Source organism: Vombatus ursinus, unplaced genomic scaffold (assembly GCF_900497805.2).
Source record: "Vombatus ursinus unplaced genomic scaffold, bare-nosed wombat genome assembly UNPS02014801.1, whole genome shotgun sequence".
Taxonomy (NCBI): Eukaryota; Metazoa; Chordata; class Mammalia; order Diprotodontia; family Vombatidae; genus Vombatus; species Vombatus ursinus.
In genome coordinates this window covers 23,776,463-23,797,917 of record NW_020954579.1, presented here as the reverse complement: position 1 = coordinate 23,797,917, position 21,455 = coordinate 23,776,463, and the positions used below count along the sequence as shown (strand labels likewise).

The 21,455-nt window shown below is 35.7% G+C and overlaps 1 protein-coding gene across 3 annotated transcripts in view; it reads right to left on the bottom strand.

Moving 5' to 3' along the window:
* LOC114050932 (ATP-binding cassette sub-family A member 10-like) overlaps window positions 1–21,455 on the bottom strand; it is a 117,437-nt gene that overhangs the window by 59,466 nt on the left and 36,516 nt on the right. For all 3 annotated transcript variants that reach the window (XM_027872978.1, XM_027872980.1, XM_027872979.1), the window contains exons 11-18: window positions 18,098–18,156; window positions 9,917–10,027; window positions 7,787–7,962; window positions 7,448–7,567; window positions 7,078–7,216; window positions 6,408–6,498; window positions 1,894–2,033; window positions 901–1,020 (exon numbers count right to left, since the gene is read on the bottom strand). In XM_027872978.1, the coding sequence (XP_027728779.1) occupies window positions 901–1,020; window positions 1,894–2,033; window positions 6,408–6,498; window positions 7,078–7,216; window positions 7,448–7,567; window positions 7,787–7,962; window positions 9,917–10,027; window positions 18,098–18,156 (956 nt within the window). The remainder of the gene's footprint in view (window positions 1–900; window positions 1,021–1,893; window positions 2,034–6,407; window positions 6,499–7,077; window positions 7,217–7,447; window positions 7,568–7,786; window positions 7,963–9,916; window positions 10,028–18,097; window positions 18,157–21,455) is intronic.

Below are 21,455 nucleotides of genomic sequence, written 5' to 3'. Positions count from 1 at the left end.
GTCATTACCCATGTCACAAGCCACCTTAGCTTCTGTCCTAGACTCTCTTCTTTTCCCTCTCTAAAGGTTTGATCTAGGTGATTTCATTAGCTCCCATAGGTTCAACTATTAGTTCTATGTAGATGATTGCTAGTATTTTTCCTAAGCTCCAATCATACATCATTAACTGATTATTGAACATTTCCACCTGGATGTCCCACAGATATATCAAACTGAATATGTCCAAAATGGAACTCATATTTTCCTCAAAACTCATCCCTCTTTCCGGCTTCCTACAGTTCCTGCTCTCAAGAAGCTTATATTCTAAAGGGGGAAGACATACATGAAGGAGAAGTTATGAGGAGGAAACATGCAGGGTGACATTTTGGAAATGGTCAAAAAGTCACCATGGGTGCCTAGTTCCAGGCATAAATAAAGAGAAAGGTCACTTATCAGAGCACAGTTTACTTTTTGGATTACTTTCTGGTGGGAAGAAAGTGAGGAATATGGCTAGATTGTAGGTGACATAGTTTGGAAACAGCCAGGAAGTGACATGGAGGCTTGGATCTGGGCAAGATAGGGTAAAAGCTCTCCTGTTAGAGACCAGGGTCAGGGGCAGAGTGCAGGTTCCAGTGGGAGGAGAATGACTGGAGTACAGGTGCAATGGTTGCAAAATGGCTAGGAAGTATTAACTATTAATGCCTTACTTTGAATCAGATAAATATGTTTTGTGAATATCATAATTAGTTAAATAATATGTTGTTGGGCAGGGGAAAGGTGGTCAGAGGAAGCATGGAGAAGTAGATTCGTAGCTTTGGGTCTTAGGTTGGAGCCCTTGAAAATCAGGACATCTGAATAACTTTTATAAACATCAGATGATATTTCATTTATTAATTTACAATGCATGTGACATTTTTTTACCTGCTTCATTAGCTGCTGTTCTTCCTTCTAGTTTCAAGAATACCTCAGTCAGAGTTGTCATGGAAACACCATAATTCATAATGCCTTGGTCAGTACAATTATCAAGATCACTGTAAAGGTCTAAAGAATTGCCAAAACATGTTAAAACCATAAAAAAAAACTTTTTACTGAGTCTGAGAATGAATATATTTATCAATAAAATTAGGCATTTTGGATTAATATTTTTCTGCAGAAAAAACTCCCCCCCAAAATAATGCATTAGATCTAAAATATTTTTATTATATTCAAAGTATACAAAACACTAATTGAAACATTTTACTAGAGATTTTTTCACAAGAAATAGACAACTTTTAAATAGATTACTTCCAAATTTGTATAGGATCTCAATGGTTAATTTTTTCCTAGTGCTTTTGGTCTACATTTTCTCATTGGTACAGGACAACTTTCAAAGAATCTCAGACCTGCAAAGGGTCTCAGAGGTTACATACTTCAAACCAGCAAGAATTCATTTTACAGTACAATCTCTAATTCGAGTCTGCTTGTAATGAGGAACTCACTACCTTTTAACGCTATAGAACCTACTTTTGGACTGCTCTAATGATTAGCAAGTTTTTCCAAGTATGAATCAAAAATCTGTATTTCTGAAACTTTTACTTATTACTTGTATTTTTTGCCCTCTAGAAATCTTCAGAAGTTCAATCCCTCTTTCTCATAATAGTGCTTCAAATTCCATATTATAGTTATCACATACCTCCTCTGAGTGTTCCTTTATCCAAAGTAAAAATCTTAAGTTTCTTCAATTTATTCTTATATACTTAACAATTTTAAATCCCCTAACCATCGTGATCACCTTTCTCAAGACATACTTAAAGCTGCCAATGTCTTTTCAAATAGTAATTTTTCATCCTCATTCAAATGAATTGGCCCCAAAATTGATTTTTTCATTTTAGTATTATTTCTAGATTTTGATTTTAATTACCCCTATTATGTTACCTGGAAATAAAGCTGTCCTTTCCAAGGGCAATGTGTATACAAGTTTTTCTTCACTTTCTGCAGTTAATTTGGCATCAGGAACGTGATGTTTAATGAGAGATGTTATTCTTTCTGTATCACAAGATTCACTTCTTTGCAAACTGAAATATGATAAAGAAAAAATGGGTATAACTTATTTGTATTTGTCTTTACTACTACCATCACCTTAGGAAAAAAAATCAAATGTTTATTGTGTTCATGACATTTTACCAAGATTTTTAGAAGATTAAAAAATGTGTGTGTGTGTGTGTGTGTGTGTATAAACAAAACAAAATCTCAGGCTTTGAAAAAATGCATCAATTGGGGGGAGACCAGGCATAGTCATATGAAAGAACTAGAGTAATAATTTATAGGTTTCATTATATAACTGTCATCCAATAACTTTTTATATAATTGCAGAATCCTAACACTAGAAGGGCCTTCAAGGTCATCTTTTCTAATCCCTATCACCTTATTATATTCTCTTTCCTTTTGTCATCCTGCTTTTCTGTCCCCTTGTCCTGAAAAGATTATTTATCAAGTGTTCCAAACCTGACCTTAGAATTTCTAAGGAAATATAATGATACTGTTTGTGGATAGCTATGAATTTCTTCTAAGTAACTCCAATGACTAATGAATTCCTACACATCCTTTAAAGCCCAATCAGACTCCTCTGGAGCCACTTTCTGTAACAGAACATTGTCAATTTTTGTAGTGTTTTGAGATTCAGAGGTGATCCAGTGGATAGAGCTTTGGGCCTGGAGTCAGTAAGATATAACTAAATATCCAGCTTCAGACATTTATTAATTGTGTAACCCTGAGCAAGTCACTTAACTTCTTTTTGCCTCAGTTTCCCCAACTGTAAAATGGTGACAATAATAACATTAATTAATTAATTAATTTACTTAGCATAGTGTTTGGCACATTGTGGGTAGTTTAAAATACTTATTTCCTCCCTCCCTTCCTCTCTCTCTTCTTTCCTTCTTTCCTTTCTTCCTTTTTTCTCTCTTCTTTCCTTCCTTTCCTTTTCTTTCCTTCCTATGTGCCATAAAACCCACTTAGATGATGACTTAATAAGAGTAGTGATTGGTTACCCTATGGCCCTTATTCCTCCAAGCATCTTCAGTGCTCTGAGCTTAGGAGGCATCCAATAAATATTTGTTGAATGTAATTGAATTCATGAAAATGTAGGGAGGGAGAGTTCTTGCCTCATTCAGCAGGCTTCTAAGCAAGTGACAAGCTGAGATGATTCTAAGGTATCCACATATAGTTGACCTATTTTAATTTCCTCTATGCAACTAGCCCAGTTCATCATTAATTATTTATGGAACATACTATTTCTTCAAATGAAGGCGAGGTTGGGGCTTCCTCACTTGAGCGGCGGGTTAATTTTCATAAAAGAACACCGAGATTGTACATTCAGTTATGTAACCCTGGACAAATCATTTAGCCTCATTGGACCTCAGTTTCCTCATCTATAAAATGGGATAAATAATACCATCTACTTCCCAGAGTTGTTATGAGGAACAAATGAGATAATACATATAATGTACTTTATGAAACTTAATGCAATATATAAATGAGAGTGACTATTATGATAGGGAAGAAATCCTCTGCTTACTTAAAAATCAAAATGCAAAGTTGCATTCAAGTTCGAGGTTTGGGGAAAAGAGATTTTTTTCTAAACTGTTACAAATGTCCTCGGACTATAAGGAAAGCTGAATACTGCAGAATGGACACTTTTAAATTGTGGTACTAGAGAAGACTTTTGAGAGTCCCTTGGACAGCAAGGAGATCAGATCAGTCAGTACTTATATTAATTCAGGCTATTCACTGGAAGGTCAAATACTGAAGCTGAAGCTTAAATACTTTGACTACATAATGAGAAGGCAGGACTCATTGGAAAAGACCTTGTTGTTGGGAAAGATAAGCAAAAGAAAAGTGAACATAAACTTGGACAGACTTTGAGAGATAGTGGAGGATAGAAGGGCCTGGCATACTATGGTTCATGGAATCACAAAGAGCTGGACATGAGTCAATGACTGAACAACACCATAAATGTCTCTCTCTTGAATCTCTTCTAGTAGATTCACTCTTCACTGAGAATGGTCACTCCAAAATGTAATGGCTTCATAAATAATGGAACTTAATAAATACTTATTGATGATTCCCAATGGATATGTTAAAGAGGCAATGTGATATGGCAGAAAGATTGCCGGACTCGGAGTTACAACACCTGGGTTCAAATCCTGGCTTTGCCATTTGTTAACTGTATGACTTTGGGCAAAAAAAATTTACGTAATCTCTCTGGGCTTCAGTTTCCTCATCTGTATAAGAAAGAGGTAGACTAGATAACCTCAGAATTCTCTTCCAGTTCTAATCTATGATCCTATGTTGGCATGTAGTGTGTAGTAGGAGGGATATCCTGAAAGCAAGGGTGATCCCTGCTCTTTATTCATTGTTAACTTGACTAGTTGATATCAGCAAAGTATCCTATATAAATTTATGAAGAAAACAGGAGAGAAATCATGACACAAACAGCATGGAATACAAATATTGAACAGAGATTTTTGTAGAAAATAGAGACTATATTTCTGCTATGCAACTTTAGATTAAACCGTAAGTGACTATTTCATTAGCAGCTGGGGGTTGGTTCCAAGAAGTATAATGAATGGGAAGGTGGAGGTTGTGAAATAACAGTGTTCTTGCAGCAAGAAAATAAATAGAAATTATTGTTCTGCATGTCCTGGAAATGATGACTGTGATAGCTGTATAACCCTAATAAATTATTGCTGTATTATTTTGCAAAGCCATACTAAATATACTAAATATCACAGCTTGAGATTTCATCTCACTTTTAGCAACTATGGTCCAAGAAACCTCTGCAGAACTTGGGAACCTAGAAATAAACGGGGTCCATGGGATAAGTGAACTTGGAGAACACATTTTAGGGTGTGACATCAGAAAGGGACATTCTAAAATGCAAAAATCTGTCTTATACTATTAAGTATGGGTGATGAAGTTGTTTTAAAGGGTTATAATTGCAGAGGTGAAGAGTTTGTCTAAGTTTCCATATTCAGAATTTGACCATGTTCTCAAACAGATGATATTGAACAGATATTGGCATTTTCTTTGCTGTTCAGTCATCTTTCAGTCATATCAGAATCTTCATGACCTCATTTGGAGTTTTCTTGGCAAAAATACTGGAGTGCTTTGCCATTTCCTTGTCCAGTTCATTTTACAGATGAGGAACTGAGGCAAACACAGTAAATGACTTGCTTAGGGACACACAGATAGTCTGAGGTTGCATTTGAACTCATGAAAAAGAGTCTTCCTGACCCCAGGAGCAGCACTCTATCAATCGTGCCACTTAGCTGCCCAAGGTATAGATGCAGAAGTATGTTAGACCCTATAATAAAGGAATTGTTGATTCAACAAAAATGCTCAAACCAGAACTATTTTCATTTTTTTCAACAAAAAAAACAAACAAACAAAAAAATAAGAATTTTTATGAGAATACAAGGTTATAAAAGACATTACCATGAGTCAGGCCAATTACCTATATTTTTTATTTTTAATTTAATTTTAATTTTATTTTTTAATATTCTCTCCCTAACAGTTTTGGCGAGAAATGTTTTGCATGGACCAGAGTCTCCTCATAATGCAGACCTCAAAAGGTTGGTAATGCCAGCTACTCTTTGCTTATTATGGATACATGCTTTAAGACTCCATCTAAAGCTTTCCTGTACCTTGTAGTAGGCTTTGGTCAGATCCTATAGCAATCTCATTTAGTGTCCCTCTTGTTTACATAAATCAGAATGAGGAAATACCTCCATAGCTGCAGCCCATATAGAAAAGAGACATAAAGCCTCCAGTCAAAAAATTGTATATTCTCATAGAAAGTCTCCTTTTTTATGAAAAAAATACAAATTGTATTGACAATTGATCCAGTTCCCCACAGAGTGATGTTATTTTCTATTGGGTGAGAGAGATAGGAGAAATTCTGAGGGAAAATTTTTTTGCTCTTTTGACCTGGCAAGCACTTTACTGTTCTCATGGGCTGCTGCTATTGGGATTTAGGACAAGTATTCATCAGGGATAAAGAGACACATGGGGAGCCATGTTTGCTAACCCCACATTTGGCTATGACTGCTATTAAATTTGGCTTCTCATCAGGCATCCTTACTTTCTAATATCTTCATCTCTTTTGATCACTTTAGTAAAGCTGTAATTCTTACTATTGTAATTTAAGAATGGTTATTTGAGTTGAATACAGAACCTGTGGCCCCTCAGGGCTAATTCAGACTTTCTTTAGATTTGTTTATCAGTAATGAGTTCCATATATGTGGTTTCTGCTGTGTAGAATAGTAAATGTTTTTTTTTTCTTAAAATTATATGCTTCAAACTTCAAGGAGTATTCTTTATGTTAGTCAAATTCTTTAAATACCTAGAAGTATTGATACAACCAATCCTTAAACTTCCTCAAGTTGTAGTACCTTAAGTGATATCCAATCCCCCATTTTTTCTTTAGAAACCAAGAAGAGCCTGCACACTTCAGTCTCCCACTGGATATAAAGACTTTCCAATCTGAGCAAAAAGAAAGGAAGGATAAAGTAGGTTAGGAAGTTGTTTCTTCACTTAGAAATGTTATGTGTGAAGTGTGGGGAGAGGTGAAGGACAAGTTGGTCTCACTGTATTGAATATACCATTTACAGTTAAAATGCAGGATTTAATCTGAAGCCCAATAATTCTGATGTATTCTAAAGCTAGTCATGACTTCTAGGTTATGTTTGTATTATCCAGATCTTTTTTGGGGATCCATTCTTTTGAGGGGAGAGGGCAAGGTATCAAACCAGATACTATGACCTAGAGTTTTCAAATTGACTGCTCTGATAAAAAGAAAACAAAATACAAATCTTTGTTTTTTCTAATGTTGCTTGCCAAGCAAATTTACAGTAAATGAAATGGCTTTCAGATTCAATTCACTGATGCAGTCACCAGTATACCTTTGGAAATAAAAGTGCTACCATACTGCAGACATTTGATATATGGAAACATATCTTCTATCACTGTGTTTCTCAATGCAGACATGGCCCTAGATAAGATCCATGCTTCCCTGATTCCCCAGATTCTTGGTGATAGAAAGGAAAAGAAACTGAGTGTCACCAGCAAGAAGATCAGCCTCGTCCATGAATTGGGTACTAAAGAGGATCACATGGTTTTCCTTGCGTTCCTTTAAGAGGTGCCATACTTGGTTCCTTGAAAAAGGATCCAATCCAGCAGTTGGTTCATCCAACAACAAAACCTACAGAGGATGAAAGCAAATAAAGAGACCTTTGGATTTAAAGTGAGGCTCCTTTGGAAAGCAACATAAAAATCTTAAAGTGTGTGTGTGTGAGTGTGAGTGTGTGTGTGTGTGTGTGTATACAATGTTTGGGGAAAAAATCCAAAAAGATTGCATTGTATTTCCTAGTAGCCTCCTTCCTATATTTTTCATTTTCTTCAGTCTGAAACCTTACAATTCCATCTGACATACCTGAGGATCACCTAAAATGGCAATACCAAAGGTCAGCTTCCTTTTCTGTCCACCACTTAGGTTTGCAGCAAAGGTGTCTTGAATACTTTTCATTTCCAATTCCAGACAAACTCTTTGCACCTAATCAAAAGAGCAGAGCAAATTCAAAAAACTGAAAATGCTTTCAATGAAGCTCTTTTTTCTCACTGTTCTTTAAACGAAGATAAATTTATTCCAGGTTCTCCCTGCTTAAAGTTTATCAGTTGACTTCTATATAGATAATTGAGCAGAAATAGTCAGATTTCCAAGGACGAATAATTTCAGTCTTCACCACAAATCTGTCCTAAAATGTTTACCTACCTCTTGTTCCACCATCTTTGGTGGAACCCCTTTGATTTTAGCATATAGCCTGAGGTTTTCTCTCACAGTAAGGAAATCAATATGCACATTAAATTGTGGGCAAACACCAGTGATCCTCCTGATTTCTTCTAATTCCATCACTTCAGAGAGGTTGTTACTATAGATGCTAGCAGATCCTACAAAGATATTTAAACAATTTAAATATTTGGGTATTATGCTAAATTCCAGGTTTTGTTCAGTTAGGAAAAAACTTCACTGTATATACAAACACGTAACAGACATAACATGCATTATTTTATAGATAATGGATTGCAAAACTTGTCAGTTGAGAGAGCCACAATATTCTTAACATAATCACAAAATGTCAGAACTAGAAGAGGCCTTACCTTAGATATCATCGGGGGTGGGGAACCTGTTGCTTTGAGGCCACATGTGGCCTTCTAGATCTTTGGGTACAACTTTTTGATTGTATCCAAATTTTACAGAACAAATCCTTTTATTAAGGGGATTTGTTCTGTGAAGTTTGGATTCAGTCAAAGGGCCACACTTGAGGACCAAGAGGACCACATGTGGCCTCAAGGCTACAGGTTCCCCACCCCTGATTCTAGTTCAACTGCTTTATTTAAAAGATGAAGTCTCCCTGAAAGGTTAAGTAACTTGCTTAAGGTAACCTCCCCTTTCAATCATTCTCTGTTTGTGTCTGTGTCTGTCCGTCTGTCTTTCCATCTCTCCCTCTCCTTCTCCATTTCTCCTTCTCCTCTGTCTCTGTCTCTCTGTCCCTCCCTCTCCCCTCTCTCTGTTTCTCTTTCTCTCTCTCTCCTTTCTCTACCCCCCTCTCTTGTTCAATCTCTATTAATATCCTTCTCTGTTCTTTAAAAATATGTCTAGGTCGCCCCCAAATTTAGAAGACTTTCATTTTCTGTTCAATGTTCTCTTGGTGCTATGATCTTCTTCCATCAGTTCAAAATCATGTCTAGGTAGATGCCTACATATCCACCTTTGTCCTGCCAACTTCCTACTGCACATCTCCACCTAGATGTCCCATTGTCATATCAGAACCAATACATCAACATCTTTCTCCCAAAACCCTTACCTCCTTCAAATTTCCTTATTTCTGTCAAGATAACTACCATCCTTTTGGTCACCCAAGTTCAAAACCAGTTTTCTTTCACTGTTCTCCCTTCCTTGCACCCCATAGCAAATCAAGTTCCCAACCCCTACATCTCTAACAATTGTTGCCTTCTCTCCATTTGTGCTGCAAGCACCCTAGCTGAAGGTCTTCCTCACCTCTCACTTAGACTATTGCCTGTTATTCCCCTGTTTGCTGTCCTTCCTGGTAGTCTCTACCCTCCCTAAGCCATCTTTAACAGAGGGACCAAAATAGTCTTCCTAAACCATGTTTGACTATGTCAGTCCCTGCTAAATATCTACTTATTTCCTTTATAATAAAACTCAAATTTTTCACCCTGGAATTAAAGCCCTCCATAATTTTCTCTTCCTGACTAATTTCATATTGTGCCCCTTTGCCCACACAAGAAGTTCCAGCCAAACTTGCCTATTTATTCTTTGAATTAATCTTTCCAATTCCCATCTCCATACCTTTGCACAGGTGATCCCTCATATCTGGAAAGCACTCATCCCTGCTTCTTAAATGATTCAGTTCCACTTTCAATGTGAAGTCACTTCTAATAGTCAGTTTTCAGAAATAAAAGTTTCCTTCTAGCTCTCATTCTTTAATCTTATAAACTGTCCCAACTACACTTTGCACCAAGTCACTGCTGCTCTATGCTCAGCCAGACCTCTGCTAACCACTGTGAATTAAGTAGGCTAGGAATACTCCCTGATTCAGTCTCTACAACACCTTAGCATTCAATGTGAATTCTTGGTGATCATTTGGCCTAATGTTCTCATTTTCCAGATCTGGAAACTGAGCCTCAGATAGATTCAGTGTCTTGGGCAACATAGCTAGTTAATGCCAGAGATGGCATGAGAATTTTGATGCTTTGACTCTCAGCCAAATGCTCTTTCTACTCAACCACACTGCCTCTTTACATATTGGAAATTAATAATTTTTCCATATCTCTTGATCTATTTATCAATCAGTTTGTGGTTGAGCAACTTATCACTCACCTTCTGTTGGGGCAGATAATCCACTAAGAATATTTATTAGTGTTGATTTCCCAGCTCCACTGTGACCAAGTATTGCCGTGATCTGACCTTCATAGATGTCCAATTGCAAACCTAAGATTGAAATAAAAATTATTTTGTTTTAATAGCTAACATGTACATAGTGTTTATTATATGCCAGGTACTGACACTTAATATTTATTTTCATATTTAATCCTCAAGGCAACCTTGGGAGGTAGGTGTTATTATTATGCCCATCTTTTTCCAGATAAGGAAACTGAGATAAACAGCGATTAAGTGACTAGCCCAGAGCCACACAGTTAGTGAATTCTGCAATTGAATTTGAACTCAGATCTTCTTGACTCTAAGTCAAGCATTTTATCCCATTGCACCACAAGCTGGTAGACCAAAATGTTGACATTAGCATTATATCATATAGAGTAAGGTGGTTGAAAAAATTTGGAATGAGATGATTCCAAATGATTTGGTGTTCAGATCTAATAGTGCATGATTCAATGATATTTTTATAGTTCTAGAAACATAACAAAAAGCATATATAAAAAAAATCATGCAACCAAGATTAGGAGGGAAGATGCAACTAAGAGTAGAAGGAAAGCAGAAAACTGGAAAGAATTTTTACAACCAGTGTTTATGATAAGGGCTTCATTTCTAAAATATAGAGAGAGTTAAGTCAAATTTATAAGAATACAAGTCATTCCCCCAATTGATAAATGGTCAAGGGATATGAATGGGCAGTTTTCAGGTGAAGAAAAACCTGGAAAGACCTGAATGAACTGATGCTGAGTGAAGTGAGCAGAACCAAGAGAACGTTATACACAGAACAGCCACATTGTGCAATGACTAACTTTGATAGACTTAGCTCTTCTCAGGAATGCAAGGATCTAAGACATCTCCAAAAGTCTCATGATGGAAAATGTTATCCATATCCAGAGAAAGAACTATGGAGTCTGAATGCAGATGGAAGCATACTATTTGCTCTGTTTTTTCTTTTGTTTTGTTTTGTTTCTTCTTTCTTGTGGTTCCTCCTATTGGTTCTAAGTCTTCTTTACAACATGACTAATGTGAAAATACATTTAATAGGAATGTATATGTAGAGCATATATCAAATTGCATGCTGTCTTGGGGAGGGAGGAGGAGAGTGAGGGGGAGAAAATTTAAAACTCAAGAGCTTATGGAAGTGAATGTTGAAAACTAAACATACATTAATTTCAATCTAATTTTCTTTTCATGTATTTCAAAGGAATGTAGTACAAATATTTTATATTTGACATGATAATGAGAAGTTATTGGTTGAAGAGAGTTACCCATTTCTACCACTTCTGCTTAACACAGTTTTAGAAATAGTAGATATGGGTATACAACTTAGAAAAGAAATTAGTATCATAAAAGGCAAAAATATCTGTATTTCCAGATTAGATGAAGTCTGAAATATTCAAGAGGACTAAAACAAAAAAATTGAAGTAGTCAATTACTTACATTTTTAATAAAGCAAAGTAAAAAAATTGGCATTATCAATTACTTTAATTTGTAATACAGCAAAGTAAAAGAGTATAAAGTTTAAAAGTTACAGTAAAGTACTTTTTGTTAAATGAAAAAGTTTTTTTAAAGTAAGTGATAAGATAAAAAAAAATACTTGACAAAGAAAAACAAAAAAACTCCAAATGAAACCCAGAAAAAAGTTGATAAAACAAGAAATATCATCTGCAATCATGACTAAAAATATCATTTCTGTGCATATTAACCTATCAAAAACACTTACAGAACAACTTAAAGATATTCTCAAAACAATTAAAAGAGTTTTACTAATGGGAGAGATAGTCACTGTACAATATTAGATCTAAAGATGATCATAAAAATATAAATATTCCCAAATCATTTTATAAATTTAATGCACCAGTAATTTTTACTTAGGTCAGAAATCAGAGCTTTCAATGAAGAATAAAAGGATACAAACACTAGATTATAAAAATTAGGATGCATGATGGAGAATGTCTGCACAAAAGGAAGAGTCTCTGAAAGAGAGAATAATAGATTTGGAACTCAAATATACAGAAGTAGAAGAAAATTTGGCAAGAAAAGTAGCAAGAAGTAGCAAGAAAAATAACCTGAAAAGGGTACATGAATGCTCTTTTATAGGTCTAATATAGATCAAATTGATTGGCCTCCAAGACAGAAGATACAAAGATAACTTAAAGATCACAGGCTTTCCAGAGGAACAAGCTCAATCAAAAAACATAATAGACTATATTAATAATAAGGATAACAAAAAAACCCAATGATGATGTCAATAGATGCAGAAAAGGCTTTTGACCAGATATAACACCCTCCACACACACACATACACACACACACACACACACATACACACACACACACAAGAAAACATAGGGCCAGGATTACATATAATAGAGAAAAATGAAGATTTTACACTAAGATTAAGGGTTAATCCAAGTTGTCCATCCATTATCAAAGCTCTTATTTAATATGGTTCTAGCAATGCTACATATAGTAATAAGATAAGAAAAAGAAATTGACAGAATAAGCACAGGTGAAGAAGAAATAAAACTATTACTTTTTATAAATTACTTACAGGTAAATTTATATATGATGATTTACTTAGAGAATCATCATACATCAACTAAAAATTAATTAAAATAATGTCAGTAAAGTGGTAGGATGTAAAATAAGCTACATAACTTATCATTTCTTCATCTTAGTAACAAAACCATCAAGAAGAGATAGAGAAATTACATTTAAAGTACCATGGACCAATTGATAAATGGTCAAAAGATATGAAAAGGCAGTTTTCAGAAGAAGAAATCAAAGCTATCAATAGTCACATAAAAAGATGCTCTAAATAATGCTATTTTTCTTGCTTTTTTGTAACATTGCTAATACAGAAATATGTTTTGCATTATTTTACATGTATACTTGACATAGTATTACTTTCCTTCTCAATGGATAGGGGAGGGGTTTGAGGGAAGGAGAGAGTTTGGAATTCAATTTTTTTAAAAATTGAATTAAAAATTAATTTTAAAAATAAAGTATGGAATTTACAAAATACTTGGGATTATAACTACAAAGACACATACAGGAACTATATGAATACAACAATACAACATTTTTATATAAAGACAGACCTAAATAATTGGAGAAATACAAATTGCTCATTTGTAAGATGAGTCGGTATAATAAAATAAGAATGCTAAATTAATTTACTTATTCAGCGCTATACCAATCAAGCTACCAAAGGATTACTTTATAAAGCTAGAAAAAAAAATGAAATTCATCTGGAGGTGCAAAATGTCAAGAATCTCAAAAGAAATGATAAAAAAACAGGAGAATGGAGAAGTGTGTGTGTGGGGGGAATGTACCAGTACCAGATCTAAAAAAGTATTACAAAGCAGTATTCACCAAAATGATTTGGTACCGGTTAAAAAATAGAGGTCAATCAGCAGAAAGGATTAGGTATGCAACATACAGAGGAAAACAAAGTAACCAAGTCTTTGATAAATCCAAAAATCCTAGCTATTGGATTATTTGAGGGAAAACCTGTTGGTAAAAAGTGAGAGCAGTCTGGAAGAAATTAGACTAGAGAATTCTGATCAGTGCAGTAACCAAACACGATTCCAAGGGACTGGTGATGAAGAATGCTAATCACCTCCTGATGGAAAGGTTATGGACCAAATATGCATGATGAGACATTGATATTTGGACAGGACTAATGTGGGAATTTGTTTTTTGCTTTATTATTCATATTTATTATGAGTGTTTCTTGCCACCACAGAGGGTGGGGGAGAAGGGAGAGAAAAATAAATGCTTGTAATTTAAAAATATATATATAATAAAAAGAGAAACAAAAGGAATGGAGACTGATCATGGTAAGAACAAGGGTCAGACTTGCCTCCTTGCTTGCAACACAGTGACTACAGTCAAAGAACGATTCTTCCAGCTGATATTTCTTCCTTCATGAATTTATATTTCTGAGAGTGAAGCAGAGCAATATGTAAAAAGGAGAGGACAATGTGAAATGAACAAACAGTGGACAAAAATGAATAGCAAACTTGCTATCTGTCCTTGTTCTCAAGGAGGACCAAAATGACATCATTATGTTGAGGTCAAGGTACATATTTCTAGTTATGGTTGATCAGACCTATATGAGCTTGGAAGTCTCTACCACACGTCAGGTACAAATAGTTCATATGAATATTTGGAAAGGAGATTTGTCTAAATTTGTGCATCTCACATTTCTTTTGAGCTATTGCAATTCTGCTTTTCTCATAGAGTACATACAGCACCTTCTTTGATGTGGGCAAACATGGTGCGTGGTCCTGTGACAGTTTCTCCCGTATTTCACAATCATTTCCAAAGTTCTTCAGAGAGACCTTAATATTGCCCTTGTATAGCTTCTTCTTAAAATCATATGAGCACCTGCCTTGTGTGAGTTCTCCATAAAAAAATTGCCTTTTAGGCAAATATACATTTGGAATTTGAACATCATAACCAGACCAAGAGTTGCAGTCTCCACAGTAGAGTTTGAATGCTTGACAGTTCAGCTTGAGAAAGGACCTCAATGTCTGGTACCTTTATTTTGCCAGGTGATCTTCATAATCTTCCTAAGACAATTCAAGTGGAAGCAGGTCCACTTTCTGGCATGGCACTGGTAGATTGTCCAGGTTTCACAGGCATACAACAATGAGGTCAGCACACTGGCTCTGTAGATCTTCAGTTTGCTAGGCAGCCTAATACCTCTTCTTTCCCACACTTTCTTTCAGAGACTCCCAAATGTTGAGCTAGCTCTGGTAATGCATGTGTCAACCTCATCATCTATGTGTACATCCCTGGAAAGCATACTGCCCAGCTAAGTGAACTTATCCACAGCATTTAAAATTTCTCCATTTGCTATAACCAATGGTTCCATGTATAGATGATGTGGTGCTAGCTGGTGGAGAACCTCTGTTTTCTTCCTGTTAATTGTTAGGACAAAATTAGCATAAGGGGCAGAGAATTGATCCATACTCTGCATCTCAGCCTCAGAGACTGCATTGAATGAATAATCATCTGTGAACAAAAAGTCATGCACCAACTCTCCATCCTATTTATTCTTTGCTTGTAGACCTTTCAAGTTAAATAATTTACCATCAATGCAGTAGTTGACCTTGATGTTGTGTTTATCCCTATTGAAGGCATATGACCACATCATTGAAAACATCATGCTAAAAAGCATGGGAGCAAGCGCACACCCCTGCTTCACTTCATTGATGACCAGGAAAATACAAGAGCATTGTGCATTATCCAAAAACCATGCGAGGATACCATCATGAAACTGGCGTACAATACTGATGAACTTCTCCGGGCAACCAACCATGATCTTCCACAAGCCCTCACTATTGACAGTATCAAAGGCCTTGGTTAGATTGATGAATATTATGTACAGACCTCTGTTCTGCTCCTGGCATTTCTGTTAGAGTTGTCAGGCATCAAACACCATGTTGACCATTCCTCAGCCCTATTAACCACCACGTGAAAAATTGTTTCAGATGACTAATAAAAAAAGAAATACAAATCAAAATAACTGAGGTTTCTCCTCATATCCAGAAAATGGGAGATGAAAAAACATAGCAAAAGGATTGGCGAGACTGAAGAAAGACAGGCACATTAACATACTCCTGGAGGCAATTTATGAAATTATGAAATGAAGTAGGCATGCCCCATTTAAGTACTTGCTGGGAAAGACCACCATGGCATCAGGGAGTGAGATTTCAATTATACTTTTATTAAAAAAGAGAGAGTGTACAGAAAGTGTAGGGATGAACAGCCACATACAATATAGAGACAAGTGGCAAAAAGGAGAACAGAAGCAGATGATGTGGGGACAGGAGATTGGGTGGTGAAGACAGGCAGACAGTGATATGGAAGATGGGGAGGGGAAGAGGCACAGTCTATTGCCCATGGATTAGAGTTGGGAGCACTCAAACAGCATGGATCTTTAGGAGATGGGAGAGTAGGTGTTAGAGATTTGAGGTCTCATTTTTATAGGATTTTTTATTTGGAGGAATAGACTAACTTTTTGTGCCACCTTGGGATCCATTAACATATGCAAATCTTCTTAAAGTTGTTGGTAAAACTTTAAAGTTAACATGTCCACATTGTCTCAAAATTATCAGCATCATTTGACGTACTGCTGGTCTTCTGGAACTTATCTAAGATTTCCCTAATAGGACCAAATATCCCTGACAGCAGAGTCTAGATGGCTTCCCCTGATTCTGTGCATATTACCAGGATGTGATTTTTGTTTAATATATGACATCATTTGTAAATTATGCTCCTTTGATACTTGGGATAGTTTGCATGCAACTTCAAGGTTCCCTTTTACAATCTTACTTTCTGCTATTGCCACTTTGTACTGGTTACTTATAAATTTACCATACTGACCTAGAGAGGGGTGGGGATGGGGTCAAGGGGACCAGAAAAAGATATAATTTTAACATATGGAAGAATTGGAAATTGGTCCAATTACTTTAAAAAGCAATTTTGAAATGGACTAAAATACTAATGCTGGACTGTGAATTTGTAACTCCATTTGGTACTCCAAATTACTCCAAAGCAATTTCTGGTATATAATCATTGTCCACTGATGCACATCAGCAGCTCATCTGTATCTTAAAATCTAAGAGAGTTGCTTAGAGTGTTAAGAAGTGACTTGCCCATTGATTAGAGAAATGTAAATTAAAACAACTCTGAGGTACTACACCACATCTATCATGACTAACATGACAAAACAGGAAAATTATAAATGTTGGAAAAGATGTGGGAAAATTAGAACACTAATGCATTGTTGGTGGAGTTGTGAACTGATTCAACCATTCTGGAGAGCGATTTAGTACTATGCTCAAAGGTCTATAAAAATGTGCATACCCTTTGACCCAGCAATACCACTTCTAGGTCTGTATCACAAAGAGATCATACAAATGGGAAAAGAACCCATATGTACAAAAATATTTACAATAGCACTTTTTGTGGTGACAAAGAATTGGAAATTGAGGGGATGTCCGTCAATTGGGGAATAGCTGAACAAGTTGTGGCATATGAATGTAATGGAATACTGTTGTGCTATAAGAAATGATGAGAAGGTAGACTTCAGAAAAACCTGGAAAGACTTATATGAACTGATGCTGAGTGAAATGAGCAGAACCAGGAGAACATTGTGCACAGTAACAGCCACGTTGTGTGATGATGGTTAGTAAGTACCGGGTGTCTGAAGCTGGATTTGAACTCAGGTGGTCCTGACTCCAGGCCCAGTGCTCTATCCACTGTGCCACCTAGCTGCCCTACCCATACATTGGTGAAGGCTAAATAAACTTCAGTACATGAATATAATGGAATATTACTACAGCTTAAGAACCAATTGTGAAAAACACTCCAAGATTTTTTGTTCTTTAAGATCTTCAAAATTCCTGATCTCATGTAGTTCCTTAAAAACTATAGATCTGACCTGCTCTTACTGCTTTTGATTTGTGTATGCTCTTAATTGAGCACAGGGGCTATGTGAGGGAGAATTAGTGTTGGTGCTAATCTTGGTGTTGGTGCTAGTATACGAAGGAAAAGGCAGAGAAAATGTGTTCTGCCTGGATTGTCAGAGCAGTAAAGGGTGGAGGGTAGAGAGGCTTCTCCCCACATCCCCCATGGGATGATCTACATTAAAGAGGCTTGAGCTATATTTAAAAAGTTCATGTACATTTTAATTTTATTAAAAACTTATCCTCAAAAATACAGAAGGTTAATTTGAGTGACTTAGGATCATTATTCTAGTCTGTGGAGGAGTTGTGAATAAGCAAATTTAAGTGGTATAAGGATGCTTGATTAGTAAGAAGCAGGCATCTCAGACAAATTCACTGCCTCCTCCTCTATTTTCCAAGAAGCTGGTCTGTTCCTGGTGAAGGATAGAATGGAAACAATGACAAATGGTAAGTAGTACACTCCTCTAGGACCAGCCAAGAGAAAAGTTGGGAGAAAGTAATTATGCTTACACTCCAAGGGCAAGTTCTATCCTGGAGGGCATAGTCCTTCGCATTTATAGTCAGTTCTGCCAGAGATCACTATCAAGTCATTACAAATAACAGATTTTAAAAGTTACTACAACAATTCATTTTTTCCTCTTACCTTTCAAAGCTTCCACTTTTTCAGGATTCCCTTTATATTCCTTTGTTAGATTTCTGATTCTGAAAGGAGATTAAACAATCTTGAGATGATAACCTTTCCGAGTCATTTAATGAATGTAAACTGCCTACTCAGAAGTATGAACAGTATAGTTTGGGAGTGACTCTAGGCAGAGATCTTATAGGTGATGCAAAGAAGGGATGTACTTGAGATTTGAACTGAAAAATTACACTAAACTTTTTTTCTGAGAGTTGGGGCAGGTGGGTTTTAAATTTGCCATTTTGGCCTAGGTAATTTCTGATATGTAAATGCTATATATTAATGCACATTGGTGACTCATTTGTAACTTATAGTCTTAGAGAGTGACTCAGAGTACTAAGAAGTAATTTGACCTGGTCACAAAGTGAGTAGGTGTCAGAGGTGAGACTTGAACTTAGGTTTCTCTGAGATACAGATCTGCCGTATCACACCGTCTCTCATATTTTTACATTTTCCTAAATACTAATTTTCATTTATTTCCACCTACCCCTCACTCCCTCAAAACAAGGTATAACTGTAACAGATCAGCTAATGCTTTCTCTTTTGTTTCCCAGAGCCTTCTGACTTCAGAACAATATCTTTAGGTATGTGTCAACAAAGATACCTAGATAACTCTTTTGAGATTGTAGTTGATTGATCTTATAAATTTAGTTTTATTATTTACTCTCTAAATTAAATACTATTGCTTATCTGTTACTCATATAACTCCTTAAGATCTTGCAATCTGTACTGGTCTGCTTCACATATCACTACCCATGAGAATTTAATGGCATCTTGAAAATTTTCCCCAGTAATACCTATCCTAGAATACTTTTAAAAATATTAAATCAGATATGCCACCATTGGGGCCACCAAAGTTTGGGGGATATTTATTCTTCATCCAAAGACATGCCCATTTTTATCCTTGTCCTTTGTTCTTATATGTTCATAGAAATGTAGAATATTAGAATTTATAAATTACCTTAGAGACCATTTATTCCAAATCCCTCACTTTATGAACAAAGGGACTGAGGCCTAGAAAGGTGAAGTGACTTTCCAAGGTTACTTAGTAATTAGTAGCTGAGCAAGTCATAGCACTCAGTTCACTATCCATTGATCACATACTGAGAAGTTGCTAGGTGTTTAGGCCCCTTCTAAATTTTGTAGGGGATACAAGAGAAGCATAATATATGAACCCTGCCCACAGGACACTTACACCTTAGAAGGATTATAATACTAACAACATAAGAGAGACATCCAACAGACTGTTTTGGTCTTGAGTTTTTAAGTATTTAGTAGTGTTTGTATGTAAATATCATGAGAAATCAGGGAAAAGAGGGATCAATGAAAGCAAGAATAATCCCAAAGGCCTCATTCACAATGAATCTTAATATATGTTTAATATGATTGTACATGGATATTCTCTAACAGACTGCTTGCCGTCTTGGGGAATGTGGAGGGAAAGGAGGGAGGGACAAAAAATTTGGAACTCAAAACTTTATGAAAGTGAATGTTGAAAACTATCTTTACATGCAGTTGGAAAAATAAAATACTATTGAGTGGAGAAAAACGAACTTTCATGATAAGGTTGTTTTCAAAGAATATTTAGGCTGTGAATAGGGGGAATTGGTATAGATTCTCTTCTATCTTTCCCTTTGTCACCACACCAATCTATTCCACATTTTCTCATTTCCCCAAATCAGTCTGGCAAAATAGAGAAGTGGGGTATAATTACTATGGAAGAACTTCTTATTGCAATGGACAAAAGTACTTTCAAAAAAGAAATAAAAACACAAATTGAATACCTACTGGGATCCCTATGGGCCATGGCTTTTAGTCTTTCTTCACAATTGCTTTTATGTTTTAAAATTTTCTCAATTTATTATTTATTTACTTTTAACATTCTTTTAAAAATATTTTGAGTTCCAAATTCTCTCACTCTCTCCAGGCACCTTCTTCACAACATAATATCAATTCTGCATGTAAAATCATGAAAAATATTTCTGTACTAGCCATGTTGAAAAAAAAATAAAGCAAAAAAAAAAAAGTGAAGAGCTTATGCTTCATTCTACACTCAGACTCCACCAGTTTTCTCTCTGGACTTGGATAACATTTTTCATCATGAGTCTTTTGGAATTGTCTTGGACCACTGTATTGATCAGAGTAGCTAAGTCTTTCACAACTGATCACCATCACAATGTTGCTGTTACCGAGTATAATGATCTCCTGTTTCTGCTTATTTCACTTTGCATCAATTTATGTCTTTCCAGGTTTTTCTGAAAGCATTTCCATAACATAGTAGAATTAAAAAAAAGATGATTGCACATGAAATTGCAAGTCTATTATGTACAACTCTCTATTCTTTTAAAATATATAATAAAGTTATCATATAAATGTAAATTTCTCTTTTCCCTTTTTTTCTTCCTTCCCCCCACCAACCCTAGAGATGGCTATCATTAGACACAAATATGTATATATGCATAAAATCATTCTATACATACTTCTATTTATCAGTTACTTCTCTGGATGCAGATAGAGTCTTCTTTCATATGTCCTTTGTAGTTAATTCTTTTGACTTTGTTTTATTGTTTATTGATGTCTCATGGAATCATTAGTTTCTACTTGCCCAATTCTAATTTTATGGAATTATTTTCTTCAGTAACTTTTTTTACCTTTTTTCTTCCATTTGGCCCATTTTGCTTATTAAGGAATTATTTTCTTCAATGAATTGTTGTGCCTCTTTTACCATTTGACCCATTCTGTTTTTCAAGGTGTTGTTTTCTTCAGTATTTTTGTGCCTTTTTTAACTAAGCTATTTTTTAAAAACAATATTCTTGCATCACTCTCATTTCTTGTCCAAAATTTTCCTCTTTCTAGTTTCTCTATCCTCTATTTTTCATTCTTATTGCTTTCTTTAGCTTGCCCTGGTATTCTTATTGTAATTGTGTCCAATTGGCATTTTTTTCCTGAGGCTTTGCTTATAGATGTTTTCTTATTGTTGCATTCTCTGAGTTTGTGTCTTGATCATTAGTGTCACCACAGTATCTTTTTATAGGCACTTCCTTTTTCATTGTTTGCTCACTTTTCCAGGCTATTTCTTGTTTTTGAACTTTATGTTAAAGTTGTGTACTGCCCACCTGGGCTGGGGAGAAACTATTTCAAATTTCAGACTTTTTCTCACTGCCGTTTTCAGAGCTAGTTCTGGGGATCTGCAAATTTTTGGCATTTCCAAGGTGGTGATATCCTGGGAGGAGTGTGGTTATTGCTTTTCTGGTCCATGCTCTGATCTTTACCCACGAAGTTCCCTGCTCCCCCTCAGCTGCAAGCACAAATATTCTTTTCT